General features: G+C 36.9%; 1 protein-coding gene across 1 annotated transcript; it reads left to right on the forward strand.

Moving 5' to 3' along the window:
• The first annotated feature begins 873 nt into the window (after positions 1 to 873).
• Positions 874 to 20991, forward strand: LOC140794717 (flowering time control protein FCA). The gene is made up of 19 exons (XM_073146854.1): positions 874 to 1483; positions 5134 to 5204; positions 6447 to 6525; positions 10994 to 11076; positions 11189 to 11240; positions 11638 to 11705; positions 12000 to 12066; positions 12159 to 12238; positions 12311 to 12375; positions 12509 to 12571; positions 14223 to 14376; positions 14462 to 14545; positions 14617 to 15204; positions 15380 to 15571; positions 15656 to 15892; positions 15968 to 16006; positions 19615 to 19677; positions 19756 to 19801; positions 20619 to 20991. The coding sequence occupies exons 1-19, from the start codon at positions 1114 to 1116 to the stop codon at positions 20624 to 20626; spliced, it is 2409 nt and encodes an 802-aa protein (XP_073002955.1). The 5' UTR covers positions 874 to 1113; the 3' UTR covers positions 20627 to 20991.
• The last annotated feature ends 278 nt before the right edge of the window (positions 20992 to 21269 follow it).

Below are 21269 nucleotides of genomic sequence, written 5' to 3' on the forward strand. Positions count from 1 at the left end.
CAATGAATCATTTTATCCAAACAATATATATCTTGCAACACATTGTTGTTTTTGACTTGTCTAAGAAATTGCAGCTCCTCCAAATAAAAAAAACATGACTTGAAGTAGATTTACCATCATTTATATCCCCAGGAAAATCAACATCTAAATGTCCTAAAACCTTTAATTCATTAGCTTTATAGCATGATTTTTAAACCTTTTGTACCATATATTTATCCAGATTTACCTTGAGAACCAGTAGATATCTGAGTTTACATGATCACCGACAACTCAACAAGGGGCAAAAAAGTTGAGAGTGCGAGAGAAAAGAAAAAAAATAAAATAAGTGTAGAAGCAAGCAAGACAAGAAAAATAATTAAACATAAAAAATGACCAAGGTTTTGGATGCAAAGCGCTTTAGTTGAATTATTTTATGGGAGAGCAATTTATAAATTACTTACCATTTTTATTGATAAGAAAAATGATCTTTTAATATATTGACATAATTGATAAATCCATTTCAGAATCGCTATCAAATACGACTACTTTTTATGGGACATTAAACTGAAAAAAAAATGTAGAAATAAATTTGAATATTGCAGCACTCCAGTAATTATCAGTTTCTGTGAGATTAATTTAGATAAAAAATTGCCCTTATCTAGCCTATGGATAATATTTCGGTCGAGATTTTTTTTTTTAATTTATAAAAAGAAGAAGAAGAAGAAGCATTCTAGCAAGTAACGTCAATTAATTTTATTTTGGCGAAATTCCAAAGAGCTCAGAATGCAGTCAAGTCACAGGTGATAGAAGAGACAAATTTGACGACACGTTGCAGGACACAGTTGGATCGTAAGGCCGTTTGCTGTATCTCGACCGATAGCCAATTCTATCCCTGCCGCCAAAAAGGCTAAGTTCTCCCTCTCTCGTGCTCAAACCCTTGTTACCGTCCCAAACCCCTTTCCACGCCTCACCCTCCTTCGTTCCTCCTCTCAATCTCCTCGACGCGCTCTGCTCCTCGACCACCATTCCTCTCCTCTCCTCTCCTCTCCTGTTCACTGACTCCTCAAGCGAGTACGTCTCGCCCCTCTCTTTTGCAAGTCACCCCCGCAGCTGAGTAAAACCCTAGATCCAGCGATGGATCGCCACCGCGGCGGCGGGGGCGGCGGGGGCGACGGCGGGAGGCACGCGAGAATGCCTTCCAGGTGGTCTTCATCCGGAAGCCCCACCCACGGCAACCACCGCTATCCCCGCGGAGGCGGTGCTGGAGGAGGAGGCGGCGGCGAGGGCTTCTCCAGCGGAGCCGCCGGAGGTGGAGGCGGTGGCGGCGGCGGCGGCGGAGGAGGGAGGTATCACCCTTACAGAGGTCCCCCGGAGTACCCTCCTCCCAGCGGTGGGTTCCGGGGTGCCGGCGCCGGTGGAAGCCCGGTCGAGTTTGGTGGGCCACCGATGCCTATGCCGATGCCGGGACCGAGGCGTGGGTTCTCCGGGCGGGGAGGTTCTCCAGGTAGGTCAGGAGACTTCATTTCTTCTTCCTGTTGGGAATTAGTGATTTTTGTTAGTTGCTATTTCGAGTAGTTTAGGGTTTTCATTTGATGGTGTTACCTAGTGATTCTTATTAGTGATTATTTTTGGTTATTACTGATTCTTGTTACCTAGCCTTTTGTTTTCTATTGGTCGTATCATTGATTTGGAACTCTTACGCTTACCCCTTGGATGTGAAATGATACACATGTGGCGACCGTTATGCTTGCTGTATCCTACATTTTCTAGGATATGCTTATCTACATTATGACAGGTGACTTGACCATCGAAGGAGGATCCTTCTGTAGGTTGATACTAGAAAGATTGCACCTTTTTATTTATGAGTATAAATAATTACAGATCTCAAATAACGATAAATCACATATAGATTGACCCTTACTAGGGCTTGGATAGTGCAAAGATGGATCTTTGGATTTTCAACTAATGCATTTCAGAATTTCAGATATGAAGTCACCATTTGTTGGATAACTCTTTGAGAAAATTTAGGTGTTAGGTAAATATGATCGAACTAGGGGAATAAAATGAAGAATACGACGAATATGAAGTTCATGATGAGAGAGAACTTTCAAGAAATTGACATCCCTATAGAAGATGATTGGATGGTTAGTTTCTCGCTCCAAGCCTCCATCGGAGTTCATTTTGATTCCAAATGCTATATTTTAGACTATTTGGCTCAAACTTAGTTTGTTACTTTGTTTTGTACTAGACTATTATGTTATTATTTATTAAGATAGAACTTGGTCTCCCACAAGATGGTTGTCGAACTTATTTTGGAGACTGAGAAACTGTAAAGCTATACAAGATTGCTCAGTTTAAATGTTGAGATGAAATTCTTGACTGAAAGTTGCCTTGTAAAATTTTCAATAGGAAATTCACATTGCAATGAAAATTGGGTGAATTGGGTGTATAGTGTTGATATAATTTGTCATCCTCTTTTGGGTTACCCTTTGGTAATTTGATAGATGGAGAAGACACGAGGCTGTGAATACCTTTTTTCTTTTAATTTCTAAGCCAGGGTAATTATGGGCTAGACGGGGGGTTGGGGCAATACATCCTGATACATAAGGCACTTAAGCACATAACAAATGGTTCAATGCTCCAATAGAAATATGTGACAATGGGCAAAAGCCAGAACACATATGTATACGCTAAATTCTAGTTGGTCCACATGTTGCACATTCCTCTAGAGCATTCTATGCCTAACTCCCGTGATCTCTTGGCTTCCGTGACAGGAGCTTGATCGTTGTGATAAGTGGTTGAGCCAATATCTTGATCTTTATTCTTTATTGAAGATAAAGTGTAAATTGTCTTGCATTCTTAGAAAGATGCGCTTTTGTCAAAAAAGAAAAAAAGAAAAAGAAAGAAAAAAGAGAAACATAAGCCATCTTATGACAACCTAAAATGCTGTCACCCTCATAGGGGTCAGATATTTGTGTCTACACTTTGTCCTACATAGAGCTAATTCTTAAAGGGTAATAAGACCTGTGTACAACTTATTGTAAACTTAGCATATTATTCTTCTTAACTGCAATTATTACAAGAGATACATAGAGTTCCTTGTATAGCAACAAGTGCCTTTCTTCCATACTTCTCTCAATATCTTCCTTTTCTTTTGATTGCCAACTTGTATTATATGTACTAGTGAATGTAAATATTATAAAATATTGAATGCCTATGCAGCATATGCGTCTGCAATACTGCATATGCGTTATGTACCTTGTCTGCCTGCATATTGCGTCTACCCTTTAGGACATCGATCTTATATAGAGTCATCACATTTTAATTTAAGAATACTGCACATGGAATTTATTCCTTGACATGCAAGGGTTCATCTAATGCAGTTCATGTCGTTGTTCTTGGTGAAAAATTTGCTTGGCGTCTTTTTGTTGGTTGTTGGAAAAGGTATTAATATTTTAAAGTTTAAACAATTTCTTGGAGAATTTGTGGTCTGAATATTAAAATGAGAAGTGTGCTTTGCTTTGTTAGTGCATGCCAAATACTCAAAATGAATTAGTTGACCAAGTAGGTGGCATTCTATTTATGTATAGTGAGAAAAAGGCCGCCTTAGCTAGAGTTGGTTCTTTCTTAGACTATGCCCTTTTGATTTCATACAAAGCCTGATCCATTTCCTTGACCTACAACCCTACACCTTCTAGTGTAAGTAACTTATCAGCAGTGGTAGTAGCAAGATCGACTGCTGACAATTTCATGACATGCATCTGCAGCTTCTTGATATACTTCAATCTCGTATTCATAGCTCTAGAGCGATTGCTGACCCACAATGTGGAGATTTGTTGTTTGAAATATAGTGACATCTTTAGGCATCCATTCATTATTGATTATGCATATGTTTATTGGTAGGTATGACCTGATTAGGTTTTCCTTAACATCGGATGCGACCAATGTGCTTCACATAGAATTGCCAGAAATGATGATGACATGTTACACCTGATGGCTGATTGCTGATGGCATCGGTATTTAGAGACTACAACTTAATAGTCAAGAATGAATACCCTGAGGGAATTGATTTGGGCATGGACGCTCAACTGATTTACTTAAAGCTCTTTTGAATTTAAGTGGGTCCAATTATTGTGCAAGATTCATCTGGAAGCAGATTATGTCAATTAGATTGATCATTTGGTTTTACTTTTCCCCTTTATTTAGTTTGATTAAGCCAACTTATTATTTAATTTTTCAATTGGTTTTGCCAATTGCTAAACTGAGTAGAGTAGCCTAAGATATTGCTTTGGATGTCTGACTTAGTGGAGTCATTGTGTCAACCTAGATATTGGGGTTAAATCTGAATTCTGGGTTTTTTAATATAAAAATGATAACAATGGACCTCTATATCTGATAGGGTGAATAGCTGTTGCTCTCATCAAGTTGCAAGTTAGCCCACTGGATGTTGGAAGAACTCCCACGAGATATTAACCTGACAATTTCACAGCTATATTCCTTAATGTAATTTTGGCTCATGCAATCCTAGTTGCAACTTGCAAGTTTATAAAAGTTTGTCTTATATAGAGCAAAACCTAGATGAAGATAGATGGATGATGACTTATGATGCAACTGTAACATGCAACCCTAGACTGAGCTAATTGGTCTCTTAACTCTCTTCTGTATTTTCTTGGAGATTTCAACAAAGGGAAATTGATTATTTCACAAGTCATGGAGCTAACAAAGGTAATCAAACATGTTCCATGAATTAAAATGTCGTAATGTCAATTGGGTCAAATATATTAGTTATTCCATTTGTTCATGGTGAACATTCTTTTTCCCTGTTATACTAGACTCATTTCTAAAGTGCCAAAGGTATTGAAGCAATTGAGATTTATCAAGTCTACTTAAAACTTTATTTTATTCCTTAAGCAATGAATAAAATGTTGGATAATTCCTTCATACAGAAGTTTCTGCTTGTTTTTTGTTTCATAATCAGTTCTCTAATTAGTTTGGAAATGGATTGCTCTCCAATCATAACTTAACCACAAGTTGAAAGCCATACATGTGTACTACTTGCATTTTCCCGCTTTAATTGAACAAAATTTGTCCATTCTTATTATATTCTTGCTTATGCCTAACTTTTTACATCTTGTGTGGTAACATTTTGTCTAGATCATAATGATGCGAACACCTATGCTAAACTTTTTATTGGTTCGGTTCCAAGGACAGCTACCGAGGAAGATGTGAGCATTTTCTTCTCACTTGCAAAATCTTTTCCCATTGCAGCTTTATTTTCCATCATTAGAGATATATACACCATTTTTTGTATCCATTCGGGATAAGTGGCTGTTTCTTTTGTCTGAGATATACCGGGGAATTTGGACATCTCATATTCTTGGACTCGTAGCTTAAATATCTTGCTCAAAGTTGTGTTCCTTCGTTATTGTTTGTCTTTTATGAGCTTTTGGTTATTTTCTTAACTCGAAAGTGTGCCCTTGTTTTTTTACTTATCTGTAACCATGCTTATTTTCACGGGTATTAATGGAAAGAGGGAATGTATTGGAAGTAGGTTGTTATTAATTATTTGAGTGCTGTGCATTAATCACCTTATGGTGCCAAAAAGAGCTACACTTCTCATTCTTGATCTCGAAATTCTCTCTCCAAAGAAAACAAGAAAAGGGGAAAAAAGAAGAATTCAAGTGTGGAATTTCAAAGGAGATATCAGTTTCAAGAAATATAATATCGTTACTGAAGTTACAAGTAAACTAGAATGGTTATTTGCAAGGATACAATCAGATACAATCCCTCTTCTTGATATTTCTGGACCGTAACAACTGGAAAAAATATTAAGTTTTTTTTCCTTGATGACTAATTGGAATCTGTCTTCAATCATAGGCTCATAGCCACTGTAAAATTTTAGTTCTGAACCTAGACCACTGCAGTAGTCATTTGTAAAAGTATTATCTGGTACGTGCATTACCACGAAGTTAATAATCATTTTCTTTCTAGATATAACATTAGTGATTATATTTTTAGTCACTAGTTTGAAGTTTGGATTGATAGAATTTAACTGGGGCTCTTGGCCTCCTCCAAAAGTTATCATCCCACCATTTTAAGAAACAAATCTTAGTTCACTTGTTACACAATATTTACATCAGGCGATTTATTAAATATGACTGAATTCTAATTCCGTTAGGACTATACAGTCAAAGCCTCAAATAGTTTAGTAATAGCATTCAAGATCTCTGCAACTATAATCATTTGCTATATTAAATGATAGCAATGAGGATTCACTATTTTAAAGTTGTGTTATAAGTTATTGTACTGGTATACAACAGCCACAATTATGCATAAGTTGGTTAGTTTTATACTGGATCCATGGTGTAGTGGTTGTTGAGATGGCTGCTGAATGTTTTTGTCCAGTTTCCTACATGTGTTTCAACATCCTCTAATTCATCAAATAACATTTTCTCTTTCTAACTCAGATTCGTCCTCTATTCGAGGAACATGGTGATGTTATTGAGGTGGCTTTGATCAAAGATAGGAAAACAGGCCAGCAACAAGGTACGCTTAGATGCATTTTCCTTTCTCATTATGAATATATTTTTTGTCCCATTTCAGGTCTCCTGAGGGGTAAATGGAGCAATAAGGTGACGTCTCCTCTCAATTAGTTTTGGAACAGTTGTCCGTGGTATTTGATGTGGTTGGCTATGTTTTCGTTCTGTTCTTTCTGTGTACCTGGAAGAAGACAAGGTCATGGAAAAGTTTAACGGTTGATTTGTCATAACACTTGAATTAAGTTCCATCTAGTACCACTCAGAGCGGGAAGTCTTATCACCAGCATATTGTTTAGGTTCATTAAGTTTGTAGTGTTAGTATTCTATGGTATTTACCCCTGTGCGAGTTTTGCAACTGCAAATTGGCAAGGGATATGAAACTATGCTTGCTTTAAAGGATGCTAAATACCAAAATAAAATTCTGAAGTGATTGACGACTATCAATTTTCATCTTTTTCTCAATTGGAAGTTAGTTGCATGCCTAAAAAGGATTTCATCATAACTCTTCATATTGTTGGATGATTTGGGAAGCTTTCATATCCTCTTGTCTCAACATAGGTGTTTCACTTTATCTTTTCTGGTGTTGGATCCTGGATACTGTTTCATTTTTGTTGCCAGTGCAAATTAAGCCTGCTGGCTGTGTGAAGCATGGGAAACGTTGGACTGAATGCTCATTCATAGTGGTATTCTATTGTGGTTCTATTATTAAGCATCTTGTGTTTGCTTGATGGGCTGGTCATATTTCATTGGTGGGCTTCTACCTATATAGATCTCAAATTAGGTGTTACGGTTTTTTTTTTCCTGTTTTTTGTGTTGGATCCTGGATTTCTTTCCTATGTGGGTGGCAAGCCCTTTATTTCTCAATGGTCAAGGTGTTCCATTCCTTTTGCAAGTATGATGTCCTTATTCTTTTTGCTAGCCTAGGCAAAGGATGGAGCCCTCATACATAGCATATATTATACTATGGTTTTACTCTTAAGTTTGTTGTGTTTGCCTTGTTTAATGGTCATGTGCAATTGGCTTGCTTGCAGTTGATATTTTCCTTTTATATTTTGCGTGGATAGTTTTCTGGGTTTTCAAATATTGTGCTTCATGACCTGAATGTAAATATATTATATTTCCAGGACAGCTTTTGCTGTACATTAGTGGCTCGACAATGCCGAGACTTATTATTCTGGGTCAAATGTCTAAAATTATCCCATTTGTTGAAGTTTGATGTACATATACCTATAGATCAAAGTAACTGCCATAAGAACCAGAGCTGCCTTATCTTCAGGGAACATCTTGGTCTGGTTATCATGTATGCTATATATCAATTTCATGGCTTCCATCTACTTAGTAATTGTGTATGTGGGAATGGTTCTGTCATCCTGTACCTTGTTGACTGATTTTCAGTTAATTTGATTCTTTTGGCTGAAACTTAAGAAGCAGTTTTCAAGTAGGAATCTGCTAATTTCTTATAATGGTGGACTGGTGGCAAGATACATTGTACTCATTGTATGTGGAGTGCTACTTATTGTATCTGCGTAATATGCTGCGACTGTTCTGCTTAACCCACAGAAACATTTGGTGATTGTTATGTCCTTTGTATGACAATATTGTGGCCTCAAAGATACTCTGGCTGTGCAACTTTAGTTTTTTTTTGACACTTGCAGGATGTTTTATGCTCAATATATGGAACATGGTTTTGGCCCTATGGGAGTTTCTATGTTTGAGCAAATATATGTGTAGATAGATTTATAGATGCTCCAACGCTTGGATGTGGTTCATTATAGAGAGCTGCTTTGGTAAATGATTGGTGGTTAGTGGATACAATTGGCTGCAGCTGTCAAGATGCAACCAGTTTTTCCATTGCATGAGAAATGAGGATACAATGATTGCTCATGAATCAATTAGCTCAACTGGTACATTTTCAGCAATTTCTGGAAGTGGACTAATTCTTTCCTCGATTACATGTCATTTGGAATTTAAACTTCTGACACTATAACTAACTAGATGCAAGCTGTTGCTATTTTAGGTTGTGATTTCTTGCTTGTTCCTCTTGTCTATTATTGTGCAGTGCATGCTAGTAGAGTAATGATAGATAGATAGATAGCTGCTCTTCTTGCCATCATGGGGTTGCATATTACTTTCTGTTATTAACATGTATTAATGCACTAATTCTGTACTCTTCTTCATTATTACTTTGTCTTTCAAGTCACAAAGATCTACTTCGCTATTTGGAAGCATGTTCACTACCATGAAGAATTGTGACTGTTATATATTTGAAGCACATTCTGGCTTTGCAGGGGTATATGATTGGGTCAAAGATTAGCAGATATGCTTAATTTTATTGGACAGTTATTTTTTTAATTATATGGGAAACCCAATATATAATGTTATTATCTTTGACTGAGGAAGTCTAAAAAATTTATGTTTCTGTTTGTGCTGCTGAAAGACTTCAAATGTTCTTCCCTTGTTAAAGGAGAGGTAGTGGCTTGTAATTTTAGATTTTATAATCCAGTTGCATTTCATTGTGTTGATAGAAGAGATGAAAGTTATTAACTTGCTTAACATCATCTCCAAATGTGTCATAAGGAGCCAAAAGTGTGAGATTGTAAGTTGAGAAAAAGGGCCTCAAATTGGGATATCTTAGATTAGTGTCCTTTTATTTCTTGCATTCTTGAATGCCTATTCTTATGAATCAGAATTCTGGTATATATGGAACTTTTCTCCATTGGAAGGTAGACATGTCCGTTTTACTGTGTTGGTACTGAGAAGCAATGCAGTGAAATAAGGCAGCATGCAAAAGTTGTTTTGAGCTAACAATAAGGCTACTAGAATGTTAACTGTAGTCGTAGCAATGGTTGTAGACTATTAGTTTCAAGAGATACAATCTTCAGATTCTCTATTTATAACTGTCACTAAATGATTCAACTCCACAAAGTATAACAAGCATAAGATCTTATGCATTGTTTGTTGTTGATCGTGTAGCTAAGAAATTAGTCTTAATTAAATCCCCTTCTGTGTTCTGAATTCAATATATCTGTTGAGAAATTTTGAGAGACACATACTTAAAATTTCCAGAATCATAAGTTTGATGCAGGTATAGGTGCAGGTGAAGCACTTGTGCCAATGTATTGAGTCTTGTGTTTTGTGGTGAACCTTATTACTGATTCTGTCTGTTTTGACGTGAACCTAATCACTCCTTAGTGTCATCACGTGAAGTAAAATTTCTTGTGTTTTGTGGTGAACCTTATTACTGATTCTGTCTGTTTTGAGATTTTCTATTGTTGTCTAAATGAGTTGGATGTGCTTAATTGGTGCTCTAAAGACAGTGATGGTTGCAATGCTGAATATCTCAATTTCATGAGAACTCTTACATGCATGTTACAATTTGCTACCACTAAAATGCTGGCTATAAGCTCTTCCCACATGGTTCCTTTCTTTAGACAAATTGTTAGTTCATTGCTTGGTTGGATCTCATCAACATATGACAGTGGGTAAATGCTCAGAGATATTGGTATCTGCTCCATGTGTTGGTTATTAACTTTCTGAAGAACTCTCCTGTCTGCTGACTCTGCTCTTTAATTTTGATCTTTTCATTGTTTTCTGGATGAGCAAAGATTGCTGTAATTTTCGTTATTGGGAATTCTAAGATCTGAAAGTGTGGTTAAGTGTCAATTTTAGCTCCTTTTTCTTTGCTGCATGGGTGTGATCGCAAGAGAACATTCTATCTCAAACATTTCATCGACATCTGAATCTTGTTGCCCCAGGAGTTAAAGTTCTAGTTGAATTGTTGTGTTGGTTTATGTTTCTAGAATGTGACTCTTTTGGATGACATGGCAACTTCAGCTTTTCCTTTTTTTCTTGTTTTATACAGTATATGGTTCATAGTGCATAAGACCCTGCAAATGCAGGGTTAGGGATAGCAATATGTCTGTAAATTCAGATTTGAGGAGTGAGGAGTAGGGTGGCTTATTTTTATTGTAAGGTACTAGCAAGATATGTAGAGTGAAATGTAATGTTATTGTACTTGAGAACTCAAAATTATGTTACAAGAACCATCTATGGCCTTCACCTTGCTTGACATTTGAAAATCATTCATGGTAATTAATGGGACTCATCAGCTTTCCTTATCTGGTGGAGAATGCAAACTTCTTTCCTTACATCTTGATGTTTGTAAAGGCAGTGTGAGTTTTCATCTGTTTTTAAATATGATTGTTTAGATGTTCTTGAAGATTAGTTAGTTGTGACTTTTTGTGAATGATAAAGGTGTTGGATGAAGTCTTTCGTGACCTACTCTGCTATAAATTTTCTTTCTCCTTTGCGATATTTGATCTGGTGAAGTAATAAATCTGCAGCATATAGAAGCTTCTTCTGTTTTAATTCTCCACTTTCACTGTATTTATGCTGCAAATGCATACACATATGCCATCTGCATAGAGGAACTCTTGAAGTTACTTGGAGTCAACTATAAAACCTTCACTCTACAGGATGTTGTTTCATCAAGTATGCAACTTCAGAAGAGGCTGATCGAGCCATCAGAGCTTTGCATAATCAGTATACTTTGCCTGGGGTGAGTGACTTTTATTTCATATTGCTTGGTTTCTTTCTCTTACTTTGCTATGGTTATAGGTTATAACACAAGTAATTGAGTTCTAGCTTAAGTAATTAAGCATTTGGTTCAGGGTACAGGTCCTATTCAAGTTAGATATGCTGATGGAGAACGGGAACGCCATGGTAAGAATTCAATTGGTACACATTTTCTATTTGATTCAAACTTAATTATGCACAGCTGATATTCAAAAGTATGGTAAATAGCCTTCACTGTCTACATCATCTCTTCATCAAGTTCAAAAAATGTTAAGACGTAATTTTCGAAAAACTGCTAGACCCCATAGTTTGCCTGCTTATTGTGCACAAAGTAGCTCACAGATATTAAATACTTTGGCTTTCAATTTTTTGTAGTGCATCTATTAATGTAGTCACTGTGATCAGTATATGGGCAAACAAACCCTTGTTTGTGATCAGTATATTCTACTAGTAGCCGTCATCACAGAAACTCATTTTTCATTACCTAGACTTGTTAATTAGCTTAGTTGGTTCTGTACTTAATATGAAATCTGTATTTCACTAGGGGCAATTGAACATAAACTGTTTGTCGCATCACTGAATAAGCAAGCGACTCCAAAGGAGGTTGAGGAAGTAAGTGTTGCCTTTTCTTTTCTATCCTTCTTGATAATGCTCTAAGAAGTATTTTATTGGAAGCATATAAATGTTTTTATAGATATGTTCTTTGATAGTATGTTACTGCAATGGAACTACCACTTCACTACATTTGTTTTGTACTGCAAGATATTTTCTGTCAGCTTTCTGTTAGACAATGTACAACATTATAATGGCTAGATGTTGCTACGAAGTATACAGTATATTACAAAAAATGACTTCATTTTCTTTAGTATATTTAAATCGGTGGTATCTTTTGGTCCGACTCTACAGATATTTGCACCATATGGTCATGTGGAAGATGTCTACATTATGAGAGATGGATTGAGGCAGAGTCGTGGTTTGTACTTTCACATCTTCTGTATGATTTTGTTGCATCCTTTTTTTTTCCTTTTCATATATTTTAATGCGTCACTGTAATAAAATATGAAGGATGCGGATTTGTGAAATTTTCGACCAGAGAGATGGCAGCGGCAGCTATGAACGCTCTTAATGGAACTTATGTTATGAGGGTATGTGTGCTTGATCAGTTATCTAGAATTCTGGACTTACCAATGATGAATTTGCTGTTACTCTACTACCAGGGATGTGATCAGCCGTTAATTGTTCGGTTTGCTGATCCTAAGAGGCCAAGACCTGGAGAATCAAGGTCACTTAAACTTGAAGTCCTTTCTTCTATTACTTTTAGTTGGAAAATTGTTTGATAATCCTACGTCCACTATCATCTAACTTTTCCCCCTGCTTCTGAAATTATATTTATTGTTTGGTTGGTTCTTTTCTAGGGGTGGTCCTGCATTTGGGGGTCCTGGTTTCAGTCCTCGATCTGAAGCAGCACTAGTGATCAGGTATATTCTCCATCTCTGAGTTCTTTATTAGAGCAGACAAAAAATGAAGCGACCTTCATAAGAATGTAAGCATAAGACAAAAGGTATACTTAACATTCTTTTTCTACATGGCATCACACTCTTAGTTTCTGAGAATGCAGATCTTTTGGTCTGCAACGCTGATAGATAGGGAGATGTGCATACATGCAACTTGATATTCCTTCTCCGTCCTGGCTGAAGAAAATGCTAGTTTTTGCTTTTATTTTTCTGGATTTTTGTATCCTTAATCTCCGGAAGAAATTGTGTCAATTTAATTGAGGGTAAATTTCAAATTAACACTTTATGGTTATGCTTACCCTTTTAAACTTTCATTTACTTTGCCCCACAACCTTTCCGTGGTTAAATTAATTGAAAAAGTACAAATTATGTAAACCCATATTATATTAATAATTCCATTGTTTGAGTAAATATGAATCTTCTATCCGTATTTTTAAGATGTTTGAAAATTTTCATCTCATGGTCATATATTTAAAGAGAGGTATATTATGATAGATAATAATTAAGATGTGAGAGTTGTAATCGTAGATACGAGAAGTTAGAAAGGTTGAAAGTATATATTATTTTAAATTTGAGGAGTATAATATGATGAGTAAATTTAATGGAAGGAGAAGGACTATGTGTGCTGCTTGACACTGTGTGCTGGGCGATACATTGCATGCAGCTGAGGAGATAGCAGAAGACCTCATTGGCCCTAGGGCATCACCTTGCACACCTATTTCATTGATTTCTTCGCTCAATTCAATTTGTTCACTGTTGATTGTCCTCCATCGTCAGCTTCATTCACTGTTGATTGCCCCTCCTTTCACCCCCACTTCTTCTGCTTTGCCGCTGCCTCCTCTTCATCTATTCCTCCTTTCTCAAGTTCCCACTTTATCAATGTAACCCCTCTCATCGACTCTGGCTCCATTCCCTCTTAGTCTCCCTCGTTTGCTTTCTTCCTTGTGGGGAAGACGGTGTTTTGGGACAAAACTACTATGTTTTCTTTTACGCTCATCCTTGGGTTTTAAGAACCTTTCTTAAACATGTTTAGTTCCTTTTTTCTTCTCATGCGTAAGCTGAATCTAATAATTTGTGAATTCCCATAATCTTCTCATTATATTAACTGCGACAGTGACAAGCTGCTATCCCAATGCCCAACCGTTTGCAATTTGTTATATACTTATATATCCTTTCTTCATTCAACTCCATTTGATGTAATCATTTTTCCGTAATTAAGTGCTATCATATCTTTTCTTACTGCTTATTCCCACATCAGTTTTGGTCTTATGCTCTCTCAAGGCACTCACCAGAACTGCTTCGCCTGAAGACCTGAACTTTTCCTCTATGGGGCTACTTACAACATGTGTGGATGCACATATATTTTTTATTCTACCTTCTGTCATAGCCTGCTTATCTGTCTCAATATCTTCATTTCGGCAACACCTTGAGTTGACCTGACTAGCTGTAACAATAATTAACCTTCAAGGTAGCTCTTATGGAGTTAGTAGTTGGTTTCTACATGCTTAATAGCATGTGTATATCTATGTGTTTAATTTTATGCAGCCAAGTTAGCTTCCTTTCAGATTATTTTGTTCTCCATAGTCATTTATTTCTGAAATCGTTTTTGTCTCAGGCCAACAGACAATCTTGATGAGTCAAGAGGTCGACGGATGCCACCTGATTCATGGCAGCCACTTAGTCCACCGTCAATGAGACCTCAATTTAGTAACCACGGATCTGACAGTCATTCAACTGTCAAAGGTGGTGCAGTCACGTCATCAGATACCGTATGCATCAACTTAAATATTCTGTTAGATTAAATATATTTTTTTAATTCTTGTTTGCTTATTTTTTGCATTGCGGAAATCATAGGTTGGTACTTTTGGACCCACCAGCATTCCTCCCAATGGATCTCTATCTAGTCACTCAGCTGCACCAACTTCTTTCCCACAAATGGTATTTTAATATAGACATAATGAACTAACAAAAGTCCGTTCATTTATTACATTAACTTTTGCATTTTCCAGGGCTTTAACCCTTCTATGACACAAGTTCGTCCTGTTGTCGGCCAGCAAATATCACCCTTGCAGAAGTCACTTGTGTCACCTCAAAGCTTTCCCCCTTCTCTACCACTGCATAATACCCAACAAATGCTATCTTATTCCCAGGGACAAAATCTGCAGGCTCCAATGCAACAGCTTAGCCAGCTTCAGGTTCCTCAATCTATTGGCATGGCCTCCTTTAGCCAAACTCTACCATCTCAAAAGTTACCTGGTCTTGGAGGGCCTCTGCCTACATCACAAACTATGATCCAACAAAATCCCACTGCTAGTGCTCTCCAAACTCCTGGAACTGCACAACAGCAACCAATGCCTACTATGGCTAATCAACATCAATTTTCTTCCTCAAACATCTCACCCCAACTGCTTCAGCAGCCTATGCAGCAATTGCCATCACAAATACCACAAGTAATGCTGCAGCAGCAAGCACAAGCTTTGCAGTCAAGCTTTCAGTCCTCACAGCAAGCAATTTTGCAGCTCCAACAACAGCTACAAATGATGCAGCAACAATCAAGTGTAAATCAGCAGCAGGCTACTCTAGCCACTAAACAGCAGGCAAGGAGCATTTAAATAGTCTATGGCAGCTGACTTTATTTGGTCAGATCTGAAATACCGGCTTTCTTTGTGAATTTCTTTTCTAAGCTGCTGAGCTACCTACAAACAAGTTTAGCATATTGTGTTAATTGTATCATTCTTTGTTGCTTTCTGATTTTATATAATTTATTCGTAGTCATGGGGTGGACCTGTAGCAACATCCAACAGTGCCAGTGCACCAGCTGCTATTGTGCCTACAACTTTGTCTGCAACTCCTTCACTTCCAGTAATTACTACACCTGCAATTCAATTGACCTGCAACTGGTCAGAACATTCCTCTCCTGAAGGATTCAAATACTACTATAATAGTGCCACTCGGGAAAGTAAGGTGAGCCTCGATTATATTTTTTTTTTCTTCTGAAAGTCTTGGCATTATGGGTCCACACAATTTGATTAGATCATGCTACTGTAGTGGGAGAAACCTGAAGAGTTTGTGTTGTATGAGCAACAACAACAACAACAACAGAAATTGCTTTTGCTGCAGCAGCAACAACAGAAACTCTCTCTCCAGCAGCTTCAATCACCATCACACACTCAGTCACATACACAGATTCAGCCTACCCAGCAAGTTCCTCAAATGCAGCAGGGACAACCTCAAATGCAGATGAGGCATCATGGACAATTGCACATCCTTCAGCCTTCAGTTTCGGTTTGTACCACTTATTTGTTTTGTTTCACTTTATTAGGTTGTCCTATTTTATAACTTAGTTCCCCACCATCGCAGTATCAAGCTTCTGCTGCTGCTGGCCAGCAAAACACACAGGTATTCCTTTACTACTTGTAGCTTTTCATTATTGTAATTTGATCCTGGTGTAAACTTCTTTTTCTTGTAGACAAATTTTGATGAAATTCTAGCTGCAGATTGCTTAGTCGACAAGGGAACTGAGAGAAGCTAAATTACTATCGACCATTTATAAGTTTCATCTGACCATAAATATATGAAACAATAATAAACCCCAAAAAAATTGTGATAATATCTAAGCACAAGATTAAACACAAAAGGAATCTTATCTGCCAAACTGGAGAGGAACAATAGTAGAATCAAAATAAACAAATACTAGACTACTAATTGCTAATTGTCAGTATTCCCACTTAATGATTGGCTTTGGGTGATTTTAATAGAAACTTTGTAAACTTCAACTGCTTGTATTGGCTGTATCTGGGGAATTGATTTATATCGAGCTGAAAGAATCGGTTTCTCCTGAGACTTCAAACTTTGATTGGTTCTTCTAATATCTCTATTAATACTTAGATATTAATTAGTATCGTTGCAAATTCCAACTTTTAGGTTAAGATTAGTTTCCAGAGAGGAGGGAGTGTCTTCTGCTCGAGTATTCCATGGGCCAAGTGCATTTAGCTTGTTCCCTATAAATCTTCACAGAGCCAGATCCCTTAGGCCTGTCGATGTAGTTAACCAGGTTCTGCACTCCTACTGATAATCAAGCTTTGTTCCTGCCTATGCTGGACATGAGTAATCTGCTTCATGCCATTCCAGAAAAAAGTTACTAATTTAAATGCACCTGTTCATTGTCCTGAGTGAAGCACATGAATGAACAACATAACAAGCTGCTATGAACTTCTTTTGGCTCTAGGAGCAAAGAGGCATTTGAGATCTGCAAGAGTGTCAATTTCTCATACTGGAAATTCAACTGTAATGGTAAAAGGAGAATGTATGGGTTGTTATGAGGGCCTATGCCCTGTGTTTAGTTAGTTAAATTGATTATTCAGCATTTTGTAGAGGATGCTTTTAGTTTTCTTCTCTAGTATTCTTGGTTGGCCTTTTCTCTTCATCCAATCTTCTGCTCTCAGATTTTAATGTTTCCTTTCCTCTACTCCTTTGCATCTTCTGCTCATCATACAATAGGTTCATCTTGAGTTTGTCATGTTTTGGGTGATGGATATAAGAAAGCATGCCAACAAAAACTCATCATTGTTTGAGAACGCATGGGGCATGTGGGTACTATTGTGATTAGGTCTCCTATCTGCCATTTGGAGAACAGTTGCTACTTGCTACAATTAAGCTATAACTCTTGGACTTTTTCTAAGTGAATGATAGCATGAGGTAAGGTTTTAAAAGACTATAGGTGGTAGATGAGCGGACAAGGGATCATGTAGCTAGGGATGTAAACGAGCCGAGTTCGAGCAAGTTGAGCTACGCTTGGCCCAGCTCGAAATGGATAATACCCCTGCTCGGCTCAAGTGGCTCGCATCTAAAATATTATATATAAATTAATTTAAGATAACACATTTTAACGGTGTAAGAGCTAGCTATGAAGCCATTCCGTGTTTGCTATTTTCCAATGTGGGACTAAGAGTGGAAGTTCATTTGAAAAACGCCACATATTACTTTGATAAATATAGTAAGTAGGATTCAAACCTGTGTCTTGGATAATGAAAAAAGTACTCTAACCAACTGTGCTAGACTAGCTTTACATAAAATAGTTGAATTATATATATATATATATATATATATATTAAGCTAATTCGAGCTGGCTCTAGCTCTATTTGGCTCGATTAATTTTTCGAGCTAAATAATTTAGCTTGGCTCGGCTCATTTGGAGCTCAAGGTGAGTTCGAGCCGAGCTCATAAGCCTCGTGAGCTAGCGATTTTTTTTGACAGCCCTACATGTAGCGCTTAGGCGTTAGGTGGGTGCCTATGCGGGCTCCCAAAATTTAAGACGATTAAAAAATAAACAAATACAAGAAATAATAGTTAGAGAAGAAGTTAAAATTAATGCCTACAATCTAAACAATATACTAACTGCATTCTTGTTAAGAACTATAGTAATCTATTCAAATCCACTAATTCATCATGTACAATAATTTTGAATTTCAGAGTCAATCTGCATACTAAAATATGATATGAGATTTTAAGGTAGTCACCTAATGGGAGCTTAGTTATATTCTATCTAAGATGGGTGGCAAAGTGTTAAAGGGTAAATTTTTTAAAACAATGGCATGAGGGGACATACTCATTTATCTGCTCTATTTTTCAGCAGAACAACAAAATTTGCATTGATACTCTAAACAAACTCTACAGTTAGGAAGTTCTGAATATTGGTTTTATGGGTGACTAAAATTAAAAGTGGGGTTTCTACTTACAGATAACTACGAGGTTGCTGAATAGTGCTACTATCCAAGTGCATTTACTAAAAAATGCAAAAAAGAATGATATTGAAGTGAGAAAGGAAATTAAATAATTGAGCAAGTGTTAAAGTTTAAAACGGAGTTCCTAGACTCAGGTAGGTGGTAGGAATTATTCCATAAAATATTCTTGCACCTTCATGTTAGAATCATGTTCTATAGAAGGGAAGGAATGTCACAGTATTCATATGTTAAGGCAATCAATCGGTCATCGTGCTGGTTAATGCAATAACCTCTGATTTCATACATTAGGTAGAATAAATAACACAAATGATACAAAGGGAAATAAGATAGCCAATGGAAGGATCACATGCTTTCCATTTCTAGCATTTCTATTTGATCACCTGCAAGATTGAGGCTCCTGTGATTTTTCCTCTGTTCTTTTTGATCTTTTTAATCAAGATGAGATTTTTTTTTCCTGTTGGAGCATCAATTGCCAATCTTCAATTCTGTCAGATCGTACAAAGTTACTCCTGTTTCATTTTGATCTCCGAGGCCTTTAATTATTCCCAGGGTTATCTTCGATAAATGTAGTAATGTTGGTTTTGTGGCAACTTATTACTTTGCGGAAATAAAGGGAAATGTCTTTGTTATGGAACTAAAAGAAAATGAAGAATTTACAAAGTCAATGAGATGGACTTAATCAGGATCAAACTAAGACCTTATGTGAAAGCTAATTTTTCTCCAGGACCTCATTTGTGTAAGTGGTTACTTCTTTATGACCATCTGGAGAGAAGAAGGATTAAATGTCTTTAACTTGTAAGAGTTGTTAATTGTTATAGAAAGCAAGGCATGTGGATATAGGAGGAAGTGACAGTAAGAAGAATTATATAGCCCATATGCAGCTCCTATAAAGGCGTGCATTGTATATTGTCTGTGTTTGCGATCTATGCAGTTAATGGATGGCATATCGATGTGTCTAAGGAACATAGGCTGGTCAAGGTTATAAAATCTGTTCTTTTCTGGCAGTCACCTGTACAGCATTAGTAATTGCCTTTGGTGGCAAGGTATATGTAGTTCTTAATTATTTGGTAATTATTATATGTTATATGTTATTTGTTAGTGAATATTATTTGTGTTCCAAGTCATTCTAGTGTTTATTCTCAAGTTTCATCATAAACTTTCATTTCTGTATTGTTATTCAGTTTCTGCTATTTGGGGAATGCTCTCTTCTTTTTGGTTCCTGCCACTTTGATTGTTGTTCTGTTAACCTCTTTCTTCTTCCAGGATTCAAATTATGCTCAAGTGCAAGGCAATAGTTCTGCTGTAGATCTCAGCCGAGTTCAACAGGTAGTATACAAGTTTGTAACCTTCAGTACATGTTTCCAATACATATTTTTGACACTTCCCTCTATCCTTTACATGCAGGGAATTCAGGCTGCACAGGAGTGGGCTTGGAAAAATAAACCTGCAGGTTTGCAATTTGTTTTAACATCTAAAGTACTCCATATGGGTTTCCAAATCATGATTTTTCTCCAATTTCTTCCAAACAAGAGTAGCAATTAATCTCCGGTTATGTATTTATTATTTAAAATGTGTGCGATGTGATCTCCAATTGCAATTCTTCTGCAAACTTATTTAATATGAAAAAAAAATTGTTTGACACTTTTTAAACAATACTGAGGCAAAAGCTTCCTTTCATAGTTGTGATAATAATCTGGTTTTAACTGTCAGCAATTTATTTTTGGTGAGCTTCTTATTCACTATTTCTGATTTCTTCATGTGATATTTTCTCTTTTCTAATCTGCATGATACTCAATGGAAATCAATAGGCTTATCACAACAGTTCTGCATAGTCATTGTTCAGTATGTCATGATATATTTTTCATTTGCCCACCAAGAATTTGGTGTGCTTTCAATTGATTGGATTTATTGACAGCAAGTGACAACCTCTAAAATTTGTCTCCCTATCACAGCTAATCTGATCCTACCCATAGATCCGTTAACAAATTATTTCCTGTAAAGTAAACAACTATATGTATGACTCCCCTATTAAGCAGATCTATCAAATCAAATTATGGTCCATGTTGTCCTCAGCCAATAGTTATACATTACAGCCCTTCTATTTCTTCACTCTAGATGCAAGAATGACATCGATGATTGCCATTTTTTTTTTAATCTTGTTGAATGTATTGACATTTGATTGGCAAGAACTCTGTGAAGTTACACAGGTTATAGATGGAAATTCTATGTGTGGCCTTTACTAGTTCTTGGATGTTTCTTGTTTTCAGGATCATGATCGCGGTGCAGTCATGGACAAGCTCATGGGAGACAAACTCATGGGAGATTGGGAGCGGGAGCCAGAAATACCCTCTGGTGCAAGGGTTCCATTGTCTAAGAATTGATGAATGATAACTACTCTGGCACTACAGCTGTTTGCTCCTCATGGCCACAACGTGAAATAGATTACGATTTAACAAATGTCAACTTGAAATTATTTTTATCTCAGGCTATTATGTTGGTGTATTCCCAATCTTCATACCCGGCAGAGCTTCTGGTTAACATGTAATTTTCCTGATCAGTATATAGTCTTGTTGACAACCTCATAAAGTGAGCTAGCGTGCTTCAGATTATGCATGCTTGGCTCCTTTTCAGGAGGCATAACAGTGATTGCTTTCTGGGTCTTCTATTCTTCCCTGTCGCAGCCTTGGAGATTCATAAGAAATGTGATCATCTTTAATCTACCACCAAAGTAAAAAATCTCTATATCATTGACAAAGACGAGAAATTTCAGAGACCTGAAACCACTATTTGATCAGGAGAGCATAAGCGATAAGGATTAGGGCAAGTGAAAATGGGTTAGTTTTGGGTGAATAGTCGATGATAAAGGGGTTATTAAAGTTATAACTAGATTATTGTGTCATAAACAGGCTGATAGGTCG

Source organism: Typha latifolia, chromosome 9 (assembly GCF_019914945.1).
Source record: "Typha latifolia isolate L0001 chromosome 9, TyphaL0001v2, whole genome shotgun sequence".
In the NCBI taxonomy this organism is placed as follows: Eukaryota; Viridiplantae; Streptophyta; class Magnoliopsida; order Poales; family Typhaceae; genus Typha; species Typha latifolia.

What these genes read in the sequence shown, in the direction of transcription:
- LOC140794717 (XM_073146854.1), top strand. Translation starts at nt 1,114, where the DNA reads ATGGATCGCCACCGCGGCGGCGGGGGCGGCGGGGGCGACGGCGGGAGG. An exon ending in CGGGCGGGGAGGTTCTCCAG is followed by an intron (nt 1,484 to 5,133) that starts GTAGGTCAGGAG and finishes CATTTTGTCTAG; the next exon opens with ATCATAATGATGCGAACACC. An exon ending in TCCTTCAGCCTTCAGTTTCG is followed by an intron (nt 15,893 to 15,967) that starts GTTTGTACCACT and finishes CCACCATCGCAG; the next exon opens with TATCAAGCTTCTGCTGCTGC.